A 19,742-nucleotide genomic window follows, 5' to 3' on the forward strand; every position below is an offset into this window, starting at 1 on the left:
ACTTTTCATCAGTATCATCTCTTGATTCCACTAGTTGCTTTCTACCTGATATAGCCAACAAACAGGTTGATTCTTTGCTTGACATTCGTATCACTCCAGCTTCTGTGTCTAAAGACTCTTTAACAGCTTGTGGTCCGGACAACATACCTGTTATAGTCTTGCAAAAGTGTTCTCCGGAGCTGTCATCTGTGTATCAAAACAATTTAACAATTGTCTATCAGAGTCTTGTTTTTCAGCCTGCTGGAAAGCGGCATTTGTTATCCCTATTTTCAGCAATTCTTAAGAGCGATCCGACTCGTCAAACTACCGTCCCATTGTTCTTCTTACTATTATAAGCAAGGTTTTTGAATCTTAAATTAAAACACTAAATCTCTTATTTTGAATCTAATAATTAACTTTCTGATCATCAATATGGATTTTGATCTTCTTGTTCTACAGTTAACTTGCTAACAGTAATAACCAATAGGTTTTATCGTGAATTAGATAGAGGTAGAGAAGTTAAAGCTATCGCTCTTGAAATATCTAAAGCTTTTGATACAGTTTTGGCTGGTCTTCTCCATAAGCTTTCTTCTTATGGTGTATCTGGTAACATATTTAAGATTATTGAATCGTTCCTTATTAACTGTAGTATAAACGTTGTTCTTGATTGACAGCACTTTTCTTCATTTCCTATAACTTCAGGGTTCCTTAAGGTTCTATCCTTAGCCCTGTATTCTTTTTAGTTTAGTTTAAAAATCTTCCAGGTATTCTCACATCTTAGGTGGCATTGTTTGCTGATGATACTATCATTTATTCATGTCTTGATAAGAAGCCAACACTCTTTGATCGCTTGGAGGGAGCATTTGAGCATGAAAAGGATGTCACTTTTTGTTACAGAATGGGGCTCTAAGTGGCTGGTGAACTTTAATTCAGATAAAACCAAATTTCTTTCAGCCAATTGTTATCGCAATAACTAGACATTCCTTTTTTTATAAGCGGTAATGTACTCAATGAGTAATCTACCCTTCATTTTCTAGAATTAACACTTATTTCCGATCTTTCTTCGAAACCTTATATCATATCCATTGCAAAATTAGCATCTGTTAAGGTTGCATCTCTTTATCGTGCTCGACACTTTCTTACTCCGGATTCTATTCTTTATCTTTATAAATCTCTAATCCATCCTTCAATGGAATACTGTTGCCATATCTGGGGTGGATATTCCAATTATGCCCAAATACTATAATGGGCACTGCTCTAAAGAGCTAGCATCTCCTGTGCTATCTTCTTAAATTCATTCTCGTGTTACTTGTCATTCAATTAAGTCTCATCCTTTTTCTGTGACTGTTCCTAAGTGCTCCAAAAACTCTTATTCGTCTAGCTTTTTTTCCTCGAATCAGTTCTTTGGAATTCGCTCCCTTCATCTTGTTTTCCTGATTCATATAATTTGCTCTTTAAACTTGATCTTTTCTCTTCCGTAACTTCCAACTCTAATAGTGGTTGCTTGCAGCCTTGTTGGAAGCGAAGGTGTTAAAAATAGATATACTTATGTATATATGTATATATATGTATGTGTGTGTGTGTGTGTGTGTGTGTGTGTGTGTGTGTGTGTGTGTGTGTGTGTGTGTGTGTGTGTAGTAATTTTTTACTTTAGGAAAAACAATAAACACCGAAACCGAAAGTACCGAAATTTCGGTTCAGTGAAGCCGTAGCCGAAACCAAAACCGAAATTTCGGCCGAAATTTGTAAAAGAATGTTTTAAATCCTTAACATTATATGATCACCAAATTAAAGCAAAAAAAGTTATTTTACATATATCTAAGCAATCACCATGAAACATAGTTTAGATTTATAATATGTCAAGACATTTCAATAATTAAAGGTAATAATTGAAGTATTTTTTTTGTGGAATACATTTTTTTCCTGTTTTCTGCCAAAAGTTTGTTTCTTTCATTTGAAAGAATGTCTCCAGCAGTTAAAAACAACCTTTTTACTTCGGTAGATGTTGGTGGAGGTCTAAAGAATCTCTTTGCTACTTTTGCCAAACCAAACTTTGCTTTTAATGTTGTTTTCTAATATAAATCTATGAAACTTCAGACCTTCTTCGTAGTTTGAATCAGTTTTTGAGATATTGTCAACCCAACCAGGCATTGCAAATTGCAACATTTCAGCCCTCTGCCGTTTTGTTCTGGTGTCAAATAAGGGTTTTGTTCTTTTTTTAATTGTAATAGACTCAACTTGATCTGAAGTTGGTATATTTTCAGGACTGCCGGTAGTTATGAGTATTGCTTTTTCAGTTAGAAGATTTTTTAGAATAAACGACTTCTTAAATGTGATGAAAGTCCGCTAAGTGATTGAAGTTTTGGATTGTGCGATCCACAAAATATTTTCAAGTTGCAGATGTTGCAAGTTCCGTATTTGAAATCACTAGCTTCCATGGTAAAATGATTCCATAAACCAGTTTTTTATCGATTATTTTCCATTGTAAAATTATAGTACTGAGAAAATTTTGATGAAACTATTGGTTTGGGTTGCTTTACTTAAATGTTAATTCGTTTTAAAAATGATTTGAGATTAGTAACTTAAAACTATTATGTAACGTGATTTTAACTAAAATTTCTACAATTGTTATAATTAAAAATTGATTTACTAACAAACGATTACAATTAGGAAATTGTTATGATCCCACTCTAAATTAAAACTTAAAAAAAATCTTATAAAAGTTTCGGTTCATTTCGGTTGCGGTTTGAACCGAAATATCGGCCGAAACAGGAAAAGTGAAAAAATTGTTGAAGCAGAAATTTCGGTTTCGGTTTCGGCCGAAACTTCGGCCGGTATTTCGGCCGAAGCCGAAATTTTCCGTTTACTAATTCCAAATACGTATTTTATACTTAAATATTATAGTAAAAATAATTTATTTATTTATTTTGTCATATATAAAAATTTTACAACGTTCTTCTTTACAAGCTTTAAAATAAAATATAAAATAAAAGAATGACAGGAGCAAGTAGAAGACAGTAGTCTTATCAACAAGTCCCTATAGTAAACGTCAAGTGTGTTTTTTTTCTTACACAATTTCACTTTATATAAATATATACTTTCTCATTTTTTAAAGTTATATAAATCAACTACAATAGAATAAATAGAATTAAAAAAAAAGAGCTTTAATAAAACAAGATTTGATAGTATAATAAGAATTAATAAAAAAAATCCCAAAAATTCAAAATAATATAAGAACTTTTTATTTTTTCTTGAATTTTTCTGTTAAAAATACAAAAATATGTTTGTGTCAGGTAAGTCAAGCAAATACATTTAAAAAAGTTTTTTAAAAGAATTTATCGAGGTTATACTTTTAATATTTTCATCAAGAACTGTATTCCATAGATAAGGTCCTTCATATGAAATTGAATAATCTGTTTTTTTAAGATTAGACTAAACGTAGCATCTCGTTAAGTATTTATGGTTAACTTTTGAAAAGCGATTATTAAAAAATTTTGGAAGCATTTCATTTTGATATATAAACGTAAATAATAAATTTTGGAAGAGGTTTAACACATTAGACATTAATTTTAACAATTAATTAGACATTAAGTTTAACACATTAGACATTTAGAGGTTTAACACATAGACATTAAGTATTATTTTAAACGTAACTCGCATTTTATAAAAAAAAAATATTTTTTTTGCAAACCGCAGTTGTGGGCAATTAAGAATATTTATTTGATGTAAACACCACAGATGATTATTTAACTGTAAACTTTTGTGAACAGTCAAAAAATTTTTTTATTAAAAGTATTAAAGGTTTTTTTTTATTAAAGCTTGGTTTCCAATAGCTGAATAAATGTTGCACAACAGTTGTACAACAACTTTTTTTTTTGTTTTTTCTGCAATTTGCGTAGTTTATATTCATTAGAAACCACGCGATAACTGTTGTACAACAATAAAGTTTTTAAAGTATCGCCATTTTTTACGAAAATATGGCAACACATGTATTAGAAAAAGTCATCTCTAAAGCAAATTTAATGAACGAAGTTCAAAAATATCCTGTTTTGTATGACAAGTTTGATAAGGAATCTAAAGACAAATTCAAAAAGAAAAATGCATGGGAAGAAGTTGGTCGTCTGTCAAACCGCTAATCAAGCAGAAGAAAAATATAAAAGCATTCGAAGCAGTTATGGAAGGTGGTTAAAAGCAAAAAAAAATATCCCATCAGGTTCTGGAAGTAATTCAGTACCACCTCAGTTTCTACATCTTGATTGGCTAAATACCTTTATTGAACATCGTGAAACAACCTCTAATATTTGTTCACCTTCTGATTCCAAACTAGAAGCAATAAATTTGGAGAAAAATGTAGACATGGTATGCGAGCAAGTTGAAATTATTCATTGTCCACTAAATGAACTAAATACTAATTTACCTGAAGATTTGATTGAAGAAAAAGATTGTATAAATTCTTGTCTGCGAGTAGATTCAAGTGACAAAGTTTGGAAAAAAAGAAAAACATTAGATTCCCATGACTTACTTACTTAAACATTAGTGAAAACATTAGAAAAATTTAATTCCATAATCAATTTAATTCCATAATAAATTTAAATGAAGTAGATTAAGATGAAAATTATTTATTTATGATTTCATTAATTCCACAACTAAAAAGATTAAACAACTATGCCAAAGCCTTGGCTAAAGTTCAAATACAAGCATTTCTGCTCAAATTGGAGTTTCCAGATAAAGGTGAACCAGTCTACTCTGTTTAACCCATCGATGCATTGATTTTCTGTTGCAATATGAACAACTTTAAAAGTAAATGAACTCTTGTAGTAGCTTTAGTAACTGTTGATTAAATATTTGAAAAGATTATTATAATATTTTTATTATTTTGTTTAACATAACAATTCGATAAACCTTGATATGCCCATTTGCCACAAAAGGCTACCTTGACATGAATTAAAATAATCTGTGAAAGTATTTCTTATTATTATTGCATTAAAAAAAGATCGATTACTTTCTGATTTGGAGAAATTAAGCAAACACCCTTGATCTTTTAATTCTTTTCTCCAATCTCCTTGGATAACAATTCCTGAGTTGCTTTCACTATCTACAAAACCAGTAGGAACATAATGTGCTCCATCTGTTAGACGCAAATAGTTGTGAAGACAGTATAGCCTTTATTATATTTTCCACTTTCGATGGTTTAGCTTTAATTGGAGATCTGTAAATTCTCCACCTGGCAGCCAGAATTCCAAAACTATTTCAATTGCTCTACGACATCGAGATAAGCGATAATTATAAATTCTTTGTTGGACTGTAAGGTTTTTACCTGGGTATGGTTTCATTAACCATGGCTTAAGTGCAAATATATCATCTCCAACAAGGACTGGTGGAACTTTCGGATTGAATTTAGACACTTCTCGTAAATTAAAATCACTCATATTAAATGCTCTACCTAATGTGCTTGCATTTAAAATAGAAGCATCATTCCCCCTTCCATATCCCCCAATGTCAACCATTGTAAAACAATATTTAGCATCACAGATGGTTAATAAAATCGTGCTGTAAAATCCTTTATAATTATAAAAAGAAGAACCAGATTGTACAGGAGCCTCATTGCGTACGTGCTTTCCATCAATAGCTCCTATACATTGTGGAAAGTTTCTGATTAAATTCTTTAATAATATTTTGCCACTCTTTTATATCGTTAGGGGCTCTTAGAAATATTTTTAAGAACTTCACATATAGCACAACAAGTTTCTTCAATTATATTACATACTGAAGCTCTGCCAACACGAAAATAAAATGACTGAGTTTGTTGTGATTCTCTTGTAGCAAGGTATCGAAGTGTAATTATTTATCTCTGGGATGGGCATATAGACTCTCTACTGGGACAGTACTTTTTTGTTATTGAAGGTCCGATTAATGACAAAAGATGTTCAAATCTGTCAGGAGACATTCTTAGGTATCGAAAAAAAATTCTCTATCAAGTAGCATCATTTCTAGCACCAACGAACTAAATGCACCTTGCTGTACGCGTTTTTTAAATAGTTCTCTGACCCATAACTGATGTTTTCTTTTTTTTGAGTTTTTTTGACGTTTTAAAATTAAAATTATAACGAAAAGTCGATAATTTAGAACAGCACTTTTTTTATTAACCGCCATGTTTTTCATTTATTCTATGTTTTTTTGTTTTTTTTTAATTTGACTTAATTAAATGCACTGGAAACATCACATTGCACAACAAATTAACGCACAACAAATCAAACGAAAGTTGCACGATTGTTGTGCGACATTTCTACAACTCTTAAAAAACAAGCTTAAGTATTAATTAACAGATTAATTAATAATGGGATGTGCTGCACCGTTGAGTCCAGATGATAAAAAAGTGTCCTCTAACTCATCGAAAATGGGTCACTCCATTAGTTACATGGTGAGAGCTATTGGACTATTAAAAACACTTTACTAGTCCTCATAAGTATGGGATAAAAAAAAGACCCGAACGTCCATCAACATTAAGTGATCGTGATAAGCGAAGACTGTTGAGACAAACTTCAAATTCTTCATTAAATGCACATCAAATTGATGCAGAAGCAGGTGTGATTGCTAATTTACGTACAGTTCAGCAAGTTATTCATAATGGTTTTCACCTTTTGCGCAAAAAACTTCAGCGAAAACCACCTTTGACAATAAATCACATAAACAATCGAATAACTTTTGCAAAGGACCACGTAACATGGAAAGAAAAGTGATAAAGAGTAGTATTTTTAGACAAAAAACGATTTTGTCTTGATGGACCGGACCGATAGAATTAATATTTTCACGATTTGCGTAAAGAACCAGTAACACAGCAACGACGTCAAATGGGTGGTGGTGGTGTAATGATTTGAATGATATTTATAAAGAATTTATTTAAATTTTCAGCAATTTCTTTCTTATCAAATATATCTTCATTTATATTAGTTTTTAACCTCTTTGAAATTGTGGCGTTTTTTATTAATTATTTTTCTCCTATCACTTCTTTAATAACTTCCCATGTTCTTCTACTATTTCCTATCGAATGTTCTAAGAGAATAGAATAGTATTTTTTTTAACTAAATATTGAAGTGAACTTACTTGATGACATTTTAATTTGATCAAAGTTTGGTTAATTAATAATTGTTTGGATATGTTTCATATTTATTGCATGATAAATATATACTTGATTTAGCAAGAATATTAATCAGTTTTTCAATTAAATTTGAAACCCAACCCCACCTACCTATACAAAAGCTAAAATTAATTCTATAAATTGCCGGCGAGACATGAAAGTATTGAATGCGGTGCATTAGAAAAGAAAGTATAGTACTGCAGATCTAAACTAAAGTAAACAATTCTTTTATATCAAAATATATTTTTTTTTACAAACAGCACAGTGTAAAGAAATAACTTTCGGACCAATAGTACGATGTAATTCTTTCTAACTTTCATTATTATTTTTTAAATTTTCGCTGCGAAAAAATATATCTGTGAGAGTGTGTGTGCGTGCACATATATTTTGAATAAGTGCTCTTCAAACTTTACTATCTGATCTTCTTTAGTCAGTTAAGAAAAATATCAATAAAACCGACCATATGGCAAATATTTTATTTAAACTTTAGACTCTATCAGATTTAATTTTTTTTTTAAAACGCAAGATAAACATTTTTTTTGTTTTAATATAAACAGGTCCTATGCGTCATAATAGACCGTTTCACACAATATGCTACATAAACGCGGGTACGCACACGGGTTTGCGCGTGTACGCAACTACGCACATATTTTATTCAAGTATTTTAATAAAAAATTTCTGTAATTTATAAGTTGAAATCGTTTCTTTATCGGAAACTTTATTTTAATTTTTAATGACTATAAAAATTTCATTGAAATTTAAATAACCACTAAACGATATCAAAACGTGAAAGATGAAAAACACAATTAAACAAAATGTTTAACACGCAACTTCTTATATAATTCAACGCCAAAATAAAATTAAGTCAAATAAAGCTTAATAAATTTATACAAATTCAACCAATTTTTTAGCAATGTCTCTAATAACAGGCAGCATTAAAGATATACTTTCAATTAAACTCAAAAGCCGGCACGATGCTTATACTGATCAGTTCAGTCGAATATTTATGACAAAGATGTTCATTATATCTGCCTTGATTATGAGTGTTGATTTCTTCAATGACAAAGTAGCTTGTATACAAAGCGACTCTAGAATGACTTCCGAATTTGTCCACAGTACTTGCTGGATCCAGGGTTTCTATACATTTGCCGAGTTAAACAACTGCACCAAACACTGTGGATATTTTGGAATTCCACAAGAAATTCAGATGGATGGAAAGAACGAGAAAAACGAATTATGCAACACAAAAGCAGGAAGTAGTTGTTTTCCTATGACAAAAGTGTTCTTTGTACAATATCAGTATTTCCCTTTTTATATTGCGTCGTTATCGGTATTTTATTTTATACCCTATATTTTTTTCCGCGTTATAAATTCAGACCTCACGAGCCTCAAGTCATACATGAAATGTTCTAGTATTACTTGTCCAAAAAAAATTGTTGAAACTTATTTTAATTATAAAATGAACGGTGGACGATCAAAGTTACGCGTAAAAGTTATTCTAAATATAGGAGTAAAAACGCTATACGTAATAGTCAACGTAGTTGGTTTTTTTTGTACAGATGCCTTGCTTAACTATCGTTATAAATCCTACGGTCTTCAATGGATTCAGTGGTCAAGGTCAAACAACTCTGTTAACACTGCTAAACCTGGAAATCTTATTCTTCCAGCTATGGGAATATGTGAAATTTATGAGGGATTCATGGATAAGATATCCAATTTGAATAACAAACATAAATTCATATGTGAAATAAGTCCTAATATCTTGTATCAATACGTCATGCTTGTTTTGTGGTTCATTTTTACGATAGGAATAGCAATTTCCTGTTTAGGACTTTTGCTAAACATATCATCCTATGTTGTAATTTACTTAAACTTCCTTAAATGTCACGGAAAAAAAATAAACATGGTTCATAATAATTTGTCAATAAGAGAAATTGAATATTTGCGTTATATTCGTAATAAAGATCTATCGTTGTATAGTGACGTACAAAGATGGTTAAAAAAGACAAGATTCGACAAAGAAACCATAAATTCTTTGGAAAACAACCGCAACAATGCCAAACCATAAATCTTCTAATTAAAATATCTTAAAAAAGAAGTGTGACAATAAGAAAAAAAAAACATTTTTATCGGATATATATTTATAATGGTAAATTATGTTTAATTAAACAGTTAAATTTATACGGTTTGGGATGCAAAGGTAATCCTTGTAATTACTAACATCTTCATCAAAAAGTTCAACTCTAATGTGAGGTCTTCACAACTCATCAGTTTTTCTTTAATTTAAAATATTTGTTAGGTAATACTGTTTCTTTTAATTACTCAAGAAATGAATGTTCTTAAACAAGATAATAAATACATAGAAATTCTGAAAATTTAACCTTGATTCAGTTAATAATCAACTTTAATAAATTTATGAAATTATTTGTTTTAAAATAGCAACATGACAATAGTTAAATGTTTACTTAACAACAACAAAAAGTAAATCGGAATTGTGCGTCAGATTTTTTTTTAAATGTCTCGCTAAAATCTCTAAAACTCTCGAAGTTTGTTAATTAAAAAATTTAACTTTGAAAACTAATTTCTTCTCAGGAGTCAATGTAGATTATAATAATGTATTTTTATTGCCGCAACACTTTCTGCATTGCAAACAAAAATATTTTTCCCAAGTAACGGAAACTTTAAAAGACTCTTGATTTTTCAATGAATTTAAAAAACATTTGTTTTAAAAAGGCTATATGAAAATAATTAATGCTTACGTAATTACAAAAAAAAAATGAATTAGAATTTGTGCGTCAGTTTTTTTCAGTCTAAAATCATAACGTCGGCTTACAATCAAAACCTCCTTAGTCCGATTTTTTCATTTTTGAGGTTTTGACTTAAATTGGTTAGTTTTCTTAATGTGCAGCTCTATGCAAAACCACATAAATCTAATTGCCTCAGAAATATATTAAACTGCCATCCATTGTTTACAGTCAAAACCTTCTAACCTAGTTTCTAGTTTTAGTTTTTTGTGTCTCGTGTAAAATTTGTAAAAAAGGACGTAGAAGGTATTGATAGTAAGCCGACGATATGCTCAAATTTTTTTACAATTATAAATTTGAATTTTGCAAATTAATTTCTTTCAGGAGTTAAATTAATAACTCTTGGAAACAATTATTTTAATTTAAAATTTTTTAAATTTAGTTACTTAAGGATGGAGTTTTTAGAGTTTAAATAACAAATTTTTTCTTAAAAAATTTATATTTTGTAACTTAATAAAATAACTTCAATAATATTTTTTTTATAAATATAAGAGTAAAACTAGATAATGAGTAAAGGGGTACCCATTATTTAATGTTTGAACGCCACTGTTTACTGATGCTTAAACACCAGGTTATTTTAATGAATTAAAAAATACTTTATTTTTAAAAGATTTTAATGTTACAGTTTATGGAAAAATGAAATTGTAAACATCTGCTCAATCGCAAACTTGTTTAAACGCAAGTTTAAACGCGAGTTTAATCCGAGAAATCGATTTTGAAAAATTGACGAAAAACTGGACTACTTAAAGGCGCACAGCAACAGAAGTTTTCTCTATCTATTATTAGGGCCAAGAATCTATTATTTGATCTTATATTTAAATATATGATAGACTTTATATATGATAAAAATTGGAAATAATTCGAAATTTTTATTTTTGCCACTGAGCTGTTTTTGGAAATTAACTCCTCATATATAAACAAAATGTATTTTTTTAAAATTTAGTTACTAAGGTGCTACCAGACGGTCTTATCATAGTGCACCGTGGAAAAGCATTTATCTAGGAAGTTCTCGCCTCCTTCCTCACCAATGCCTCTAAATTGGACTAGAATCGGCGTTGAATCTAAGACCTATTGGTTCTGAGTCAGAACACTAACCACTGTGCGACGGCTGCAAAATATAATGACAATGATTTTTTTATTCACCACTAGCAGATAAAAACAGTTGCATTTTCTAGATTTTTCAAGGTTATTTTTTATAAACAAAAATAATAAAGAAAAAAAAAAAAGATTAGAAAAGATAGTTATCCTTTCATTACTCTTAGTTACCACTTCACTCTTTAAATCAAGTATTACTCATATTAATATAAATTACCATATCATACAATCATAATATAAATTTTCATATTTTCGAAAAAAATCAAATTTTAACAATAATTGAGAAATCAATTCATTATGAAATTTAACTTATCATTTTTTCAAGTATTGTTTATGACGTTATAAATACATCCCTTTAGTTAGATAAAATTTTATTTTTTTGAATTTTAACCTTATGTTATATTATCAAAGTTGCCTTTAAAAATAAGTTTTAAGTTGTTTTTAAGCCGAGAAAATTGTTTTTAACATTCTGATCATTCCAGATAAAGACGATAGGAGTAGTATAATAAAACTTTAGGTTCAGACAATGTGTTAAGTAACCATGGCAATTTTTAACACCTTATGGTCTCTATTCGTATTTATCATTTTTATTTATCAGCGCACATATTTAATGATTTAATAAAAAAAGTCAAAAAAGATTTCTTTCTTGCTAAAAAAAAAATAAGTTCAAAAAAAGTTTGCAGCTATGTCTTTTATAACTGGTAATATCAAAGACATTCTTTCTATTAAGTTTAAAAATCGTCAGGATGCTTACACTGATCAATTTAGTCGTATATTTATGACAAAAATATTTTTAATATCTGCTTTCATTATGAGTTTAGACTTTTTTAACTCAAATATATCATGTTATTATAAATCAAAGCCTCTTCTAGATCAGGAATTTGTTCATCGCACTTGCTGGATCCAGGGTTTATACAATTTCGTTGAGTTAAACAAAATGTGCTCAAAAAATTGCAAATACTTTGGAATACCGCACAACATTGAAATGGATGGAATAAAAAATGACGTACTGTGCAATACAAAGAGTGAAAAAAAATGTATTCCAATGGCTAAAATATTCTTCCTTCAATACCAATACTTTCCATTTTATATTGGTTCGTTAGCGGTAGCTTACTACCTCCCTTATATAGTTTTCCGCGCAATAAATACAGACATTATTAATTTGAAGACACTAATTGCGACCTCAAGAATCACATGCCCAAAAAAGATTGTTGAAACTTATTTTAATTATAAAGTAAATGGTGGACAATTAGAACTACGTTTTAAGACAATTCTTAGTATAATAGTTAAGTTGTTGTACGTCATTGTAAATTTATTTGGATTTCTACTCACAAATTTGTTGTTAAACAATAAATACCTGACGTATGGTGTAGACTGGATAATATGGGTGCAAAACAAACAAAAACTCGGTTTCCATGAAATTGGCCAACATAATATTTCAAATCCTGGCGATGTACTTTTACCTGTTTTAGCTTTATGCGAAATACCAGCGGCATCCAACAACAACCGCTATCAATATGTTAATAATCATAAGTTTATATGTGAAATAAGCCCTAATGTTTTGTATCAATACGTAATGGTGGTTTTATGGTTTATGTTTATACTTGGTGTTTTAGTATCGTGTGCTGGTTTTTTTTTAAACATTTTTGAGTATTTTTATATTTATTTCAACATATTTTTGAATCGTAGTGTTTTCTTAAAGAACCAAGTTGATGATAAATTTTTTTATAACTTAACTTTAAGAGAAAACGAGTATCTGAAAAACATATTAAACTCAGATAAAACAATTTATAAAGAAGTACTTAGCTTCTTGAAGCAAAGCAGAGTTTTACAAATGTCATTGAAAAAAAAGCTTGCGAAGCTTTAACAATATTATTAACAATATTAACAATATTGCGAAGCTTAAACAATATTAAATAATGAGCTGAAATCTAATTATTCTTTAAACCAGTTTAAAACAAAACTTAAGCAATTACTGATGATACATGAAAATGAATTAAAGTTCTTCTAAAAAGCTTTTTAAACTAGCTAACAAAAACAAAAATTAACCTACTAATTACTCTTTAATATTATATTTAATATTCTAAACAATAGTCTGCTATTGTAAATGTATTTCTTATCTTATAAGTTTTGAATTTACAAACGATTTTTTTAAGTTTTATTATTTGAAATACTAATTACTAAAAATATTGTAAAATTTTATAATTTCAATTTTTATTAAAAAAAGTTATTGTAAATTCTTTTTGTAATATTAATACTTATATATCATCTTATTTTACTAATCAGTTCTTAAATATAAATACTCTTTGAATTACTAAATATTTTAAACGTTATATATTTTATTTTTTGCATTTTGTTAAAACATTTTATTTGATGAATATGCATTTTTTTAGGGGGGGGCTTAATGATAAGATGAATTTTGTCTTCTTCAAGCCCCAGTCATGCAAATATTTGTTTTTATAAATTACGAGTGTAAATTATTTTCAATCGGCAAATACAATACTAAAAAAAAAAAAAAAAAAGCATTAGATCTTCGACGAAACATAAAGTTTTAATTTTGCTTAGAAGCTGATGAATCAAAAAGACTTATTAGAATAATAGTATTTACAAGTATTATTTATTTTAAAGTAAATGAATTGTATTTTTTTAAATTGTTATTCAAACGTCAAATTTGATTAAAGTATATAAAAAATTTTTTATGCCACTTATTGTTTGGAGGAACAATACTGATTAAGATGGCTTTTCTAACAACGTCTTGAAAAAACAAAAAAACAAAAAAAGGGTGGAAACAAGACGGAGAGATAACGTATAATATGCCATCTTGTCCCAATCAAGTGATCAGATAATTCATTTATGAATATTTTGTTTTCATTTTTAATATATATATATATTTTTACTTGCAAACTGTTGTATTCTTGCAAACAAGTTTTCAGTCTGCAAGAACACCCACATGTAGGTAAAGAATTATTTGGATGAAACTATTGTACTTACAAAATAATTTTTTTGACAGTTTTGCAAATAATTCACAATTTTTTTTTTCTATTAAAATGATAATTAACTTACTAATATTTTGTTAACATTCATTTTATGTAGGAATCAGTCAGTTTTCTCAATTTTTAAAAGATCTTAATTCAAACGGGCAGAGGATATATATATATATATATATATATATATATATATATAATGTATTATATACTTTTAAATATATATATATATGATCTTGACGTAACTAATTGACCTTTTCACAGTATTTTGATATCTCATAAATTTCATGCGCGCACATATTTAATAGTACGTCAAGGCTCCTAATGCTCAAAGTCGTATGAAAAATGTAAATACACATACATGTCTTGAAAAACACATATATATCTTGAAATTGAAAAAAATGTTATCGTATACTCACAAAATGACTAATTAATTGACCAGAAGTGCTAATTTTTGTAAGAATACAATCATGTCAAAATGTCAATATAATATTGTCCTTACATAATTAAAACAGAAAATTCACGTGACAAGTTACAATTGAAAATAAAATGTGTTCAAACTTTATAAAAAAACATTTTAAAATTCATTTTCGGATGAGGTAGAACGCTCTGTTTTTTTTTAAAACTAATTCTCATTAAGTGTAAATATTTTCATGAAGAGATATAATTTGGAGGCACAAAGGAGGGATCGGTTTCCTCCATCTCCCTGATGAAATTATTTGCTCTCAGACAGTATATAATTAAAGTGATTCTATGGAGAAGTTAGATATCCTCTCATTATAAAATCATACTAAGTGTTCCAAAGAGTTTTTTAATAATTTGAGTATACCATACACAAATTATTAAAAACTCTTTGGAAGCTGCCAACCCTTCATTTAATGCACGGCATTTTCTTGCTATTTCTATTCATACACATTGAATAGAAATAGAAAAGAAAATGCCGTGCATTAAATGAAGGGTAGTCAGTTGCAAAATAAAAAGCATTTGTTCTTGAATTGATCAAACAAAGTGTGAACATCTTAAATTTTATATTTACAAGCGGTTTGTATAATGTTGCTTATAGAATAAACAAACTGAAATACGACAGCAGCGAGGAATAAAAAGTATCTTATACAATATTGACGATAAAATTTAGTCACTCTATCGTATTTAATCTAAAAAAGTTGCAATGCAAGCAACTATATACCATCATCTATGTACCCTTATCTATGTATCATCATCTATGTATCCTTTGATTCAAGATGTGTCAAATCAAAAAAGCTTAGCTAGATTATTAAAGCCACTACTTCAGGAATAAATGGTTTTTAAAAATTACAAGATATACACAGTTTATTACAAAATTTAATTTTAAATCTCTAGAAGCCCTTAAGAAAGCAAAGCTCAACCCGCCCTTAAAAAAACAAAAGTTCAGAAAACAAATTATGAAACCAACTGTTGTGTCAATATACTATGCTCAAAACATGTTTTATCAAATCCATCGAAATAATCTTCAATTTATTACAGAGATGTCAGAAGTGATATGTGTCAATTATCATAAATAGTGCAAAGCTATCAAAATGGTTAAATAATTCTTTCGAATACATCAGGTTTCGGCAGTTGCTGATTCATTCTATGATTTAGATATCGCGTGAAGGATATATTCAACTACATAAAACATCTAATGAGAAGAAGTGAAGTGTGTAAGAAAATAAGTGAAAGATGTATGCAACTACATAAAACATCTGATGAGAAGTAGTGAAGTGTGTAAGAAAATGAGCGAAGAATGTATTCAACTACATAAAACATCTGATGAGAAGTTTTCATTAGAAAAAGGCAAAGATTAAAGCTTTTAAACAACTGAACAATAAAACTTCTTTCTCGCTTAAAACTTTATCCAAAATTTTTTTTTAATTTTATACACAGAGGGCAAAAGAACGTATTTTTTCAGAAAAGAAGTTATTTTACTTATGGATATATTCTTCATAAAAATATAAGGAAAGTTATTTAGGAGATTTTTTTATTGTTTAAGTGGGATCAGGAAGTATGTGATGCTGTTTCGATAGCCTTTGTGGAGATACTGTTTTGATAACCTTTCTGGTTTTAGACCATAAAACAAAGTTGATCAAACGCATATCAAAAAACTGTTCAGAAAATCTGTTAATCTAAGCAGCAGGGAAATCTTCAGCTGAAACAATGTAAAATGTATTCAAAGAGAGAGATATGTTTTTGGTGAGATAAAGCTATAATGAACCCTGTTTTGGAAAAAGTCAATGTGACTCGGATAGTACAGCTGTAAAAACAGTCCCATAGAAGTTACGTTAAATCTTTTAACTGCTGAAGATATATACAAGGCTATGCTTTATAGTTATAGTGCTAAAGTTGCAAAAGTATCGGTTGCTTAAAACACCAATGATAAAGCTCTAGTACTGAATCAAAGAATAAAAACTAATATTCGCATGATTTTGTAGAGAAAATTATAAAGATATGGTTTCATTTTAACATCGGCGAGGGAATTGAACAAGAGTACAGATTCTTAAAATTCTGCTCACGATTTGTTGTTGCAGTTGTTGCTGCCAAATAGCATAACATATAGTTCAATTAGACAAAACAATTCACTAAAGCAAAAATTGAAAAAGCAATTATGTTTATTAAGGTTTTGCACTAAAATGAACTTTAGCTTTTTATTTGAAAGCGGTGGTGAGTTAATAGAACACAACCTATCTGGTCTTAACACATTTTCAAAATCGCTAAAATCTAGGATAGATATCGCAACTCATTTGTTCAAAAGATAAAACTTTCTCCACAACTAAATATGCTGATCCTTTATTTTCTAACAATATTTCTATAGAAGACAAAAAACCGCATTGTATAAATAATTTTGTATCGCAAGGTTAGTCAATTCGAAGTTTGTTATTTTTATCAGTTCGAATTTTTTTTTTTTAATTTGGATAGATCTATCCAAATTAACAAAAAAGCACCTGTTAAATACCGTTTCTTTTTCTCATTTATATCAATGATCTTTATAATGCCTCAAATTTAAAAATATTAATGTTTGCTGATGACACAAACTTTTTTCTGTCTAGCAATAATATCATAACACTATTTAATGACATAAACATAGAGCTAATTAATATTTCAAAATCGTTTAAGTCTAATAAGTTATCGATTAACATAGAAAAAACTAAATGGACTCTATTTCATCCAAAATCCAAAAAATATCTTTTGCCAAATGATATGCCTCAAAATATATTAAGATAATATTCAAATAAAACAATCAAAAGTTATACTTTTTCTTGGTGTTCTTATTGATGAAAACCTTACGTGGAAAAATCATATTGAAACCTTGCGCAGCAAAGTTTCAAAAAATATTGGAGTATTATATAAAGCGAGAAGTTTTGTAAATAGACACGCATTAATTCAACTTTATTACTCACTTATTCAATGTCATCTAAAATATTCAAATATCGCATGGGGTAGTGCTGAAAAAAGTCAATTAGATCCTCTTTATCGGCAACAGAAGCATCTAGCACGACTAATAAATTTTAAAGATTGTTTTACTCATGCAAAACCACTTTTATTCAAAATGAGTATTCTTAATATATACCAACTAAATGTTTTTAACACTCTTTGCTTTATATTTAAATGTAAGATAAACCTAGCTCCAATACCTTTTCAAAATTTATATGCAATAAAGCCCGAAAACAAATATGATCTAAGAAATGACAATTTTATTTATCAACATTATTCGCATACAAATTTTGGAAGGGCTCTTATATCTTGTCGCGGAGCTTACTTGAGGAACCAAATAATTTAAAAAATTTTTTCCTTAAGTCGGAATTTTTCTACTTTCAAAAACAAACTGAAAAAAGTTATTTTATATCTGATCTCGTTTCTCTTTTATTAGTGTTATCTAAATGTAATTTAAAATATTTGTTTTTATTTTTTATTGTTTTGTTAATCGGTATTTTATTTGTATGAAGGTTTTCTTAACCGGTATTTACTAATTTAAAATATTTGATTTTATTTTTTATTGTTTTATTAAACGGTGTTTTATAATTGAGGTACCTTATTTTATTTGTATGAAGGTTTTCTTAAACGGTATTTACTTTTCATTTTATATTTTTTTGAAATAATTGGTTTATATTTTTTGTATTGTTAAACGGTTCTCGGTGACAGGATCTTACAATCCTCTTCGAGTTTCCGTGTTCTGCATATATTATGTACCAACGACATTTTTACCAGAGAATATTGTTAAATGAACAGAAAGAAAAAAAAAAATAAATAATACTTTATTGGTTGAGAAGTTTCAGGATATAGAAAGTGCCCTGAGCAAGTTTACATGCAGCTTAGAAAAGAACTTACGCCTGATCAATATATAAATAGTCAACATATAAATATTCTATTTTCAAGGTTTCTTTCTATTTAACACTTCGACAAGTAAATTCGACTAAGTTTTCAAAATTTAAGTAGTTCTATTGCAAATATGTAACTAATTAAAATATCAGTTGATTAAAATATCAGTGAAATAGGCATTGATCTTTTTAAACTGTATAAGTTATATTTACTCAAAGTTTAAAAAGACGCACAATTGATATTATTGATATAGGTTAAATAACTTGAAAGGAAAAGGTATGCTGACGAAACTGACGACAAAAATGATGAATACAATTAGGTTAACGACAACAAAGAAGTTTATGGCGAAATGGCGAAAACAATGATTGTAATTACAGGCAACAATAAAGATTGTATAAGGAAGATATCAGCAACCTTGCAAAAGAAATTTGTCTTCTATGAATAGTGAGTGATTGGGTTTCTGTTGTATATAAAAAGCTACAGAATATTGGATATACTTTGACGGTAATAATATTTAATTCATATATTAGTTTTTAGGTTTTCGTTTTATTTTTGAAAACAGTACTCTAAAATAAATGGTAAACAAGCAATATAATTGAAAATGTAAAAATAGTTCGAGAATAAATTAAATAAAAAAGTTAAATGTATGAATAACAGAGGTAAATGTATGAATAACGATCGAAAGAAAATTATACTTTTTGTTGCCTAGTTACTCCCAAAGAGATAAATTGTAAACTGAAAAAATTTTTTGTTTAGTAGATGCTCTTTTTATATCAGTAGTTGAGGCGATTCATTTTTCCGAAGACAAATATAAGACAGTCATACCACTGTTCTTAGATAAGCATACGGCAGCAGATAAATATATGTGCGATGTGGTGAATAATTTTATTTATTTGTGTCAATGAATCTATTTCTGAAAGAAAAACAAATTTTTAAATATTTGATATGCTAGGACTTGGCAAAAATTGAAAAATTTCAAAAAACCGGTTTTCGGTTTTTTAAAATTGTAAAACCGGATAACCGGTTTTACACCGGTTTTTTAGTATAAAAGCGAATTTTTATTATTTCCGTATAAATCAAATGTAACAAACAGGATTGATATACTGGAATTAGATCTGTAAACTAAAAGAAAGTTTTTTATACTTAAAAAAGTCTTTCATGCTTATAATAAAAAATTTAATTTTTTTCATTATTTATTAACAATTAGTTTTAATGTAAAATTATACTACGATTTATAATTTAAAGTAATACGAAATTGGAAAATGCAAAAACAAATTTGTTGACGAAAAGTAATTTTTTTCAGTTTACAATGATATTTAAAATGATAAAAAAAAAAAAAACAATTCAGCGTACTAACAATATAATGCTAGGTTTCATAAAGAAGATCATAAGGATCTTATCATCAAGACC

General features: G+C 28.4%; 2 protein-coding genes across 2 annotated transcripts; both read left to right on the top strand.

Annotated features, from left to right (window-relative positions):
- The first annotated feature begins 7,868 nt into the window (after positions 1–7,868).
- On the top strand, positions 7,869–9,494 carry LOC124818070 (uncharacterized). The gene has a single exon (XM_065814392.1). The coding sequence runs from the start codon at positions 8,031–8,033 to the stop codon at positions 9,183–9,185; it is 1,155 nt and encodes a 384-aa protein (XP_065670464.1). The 5' UTR covers positions 7,869–8,030; the 3' UTR covers positions 9,186–9,494.
- A 2,132-nt stretch (positions 9,495–11,626) lies between these two features.
- Positions 11,627–13,061, top strand: LOC124818066 (uncharacterized). Its single transcript, XM_065814393.1, has one exon. The coding sequence runs from the start codon at positions 11,702–11,704 to the stop codon at positions 12,881–12,883; it is 1,182 nt and encodes a 393-aa protein (XP_065670465.1). The 5' UTR covers positions 11,627–11,701; the 3' UTR covers positions 12,884–13,061.
- Positions 13,062–19,742: the final 6,681 nt, after the last annotated feature.

The sequence above is a fragment of the Hydra vulgaris genome, chromosome 12 (genome assembly GCF_038396675.1).
Source record: "Hydra vulgaris chromosome 12, alternate assembly HydraT2T_AEP".
NCBI classification, from domain to species: domain Eukaryota; kingdom Metazoa; phylum Cnidaria; class Hydrozoa; order Anthoathecata; family Hydridae; genus Hydra; species Hydra vulgaris.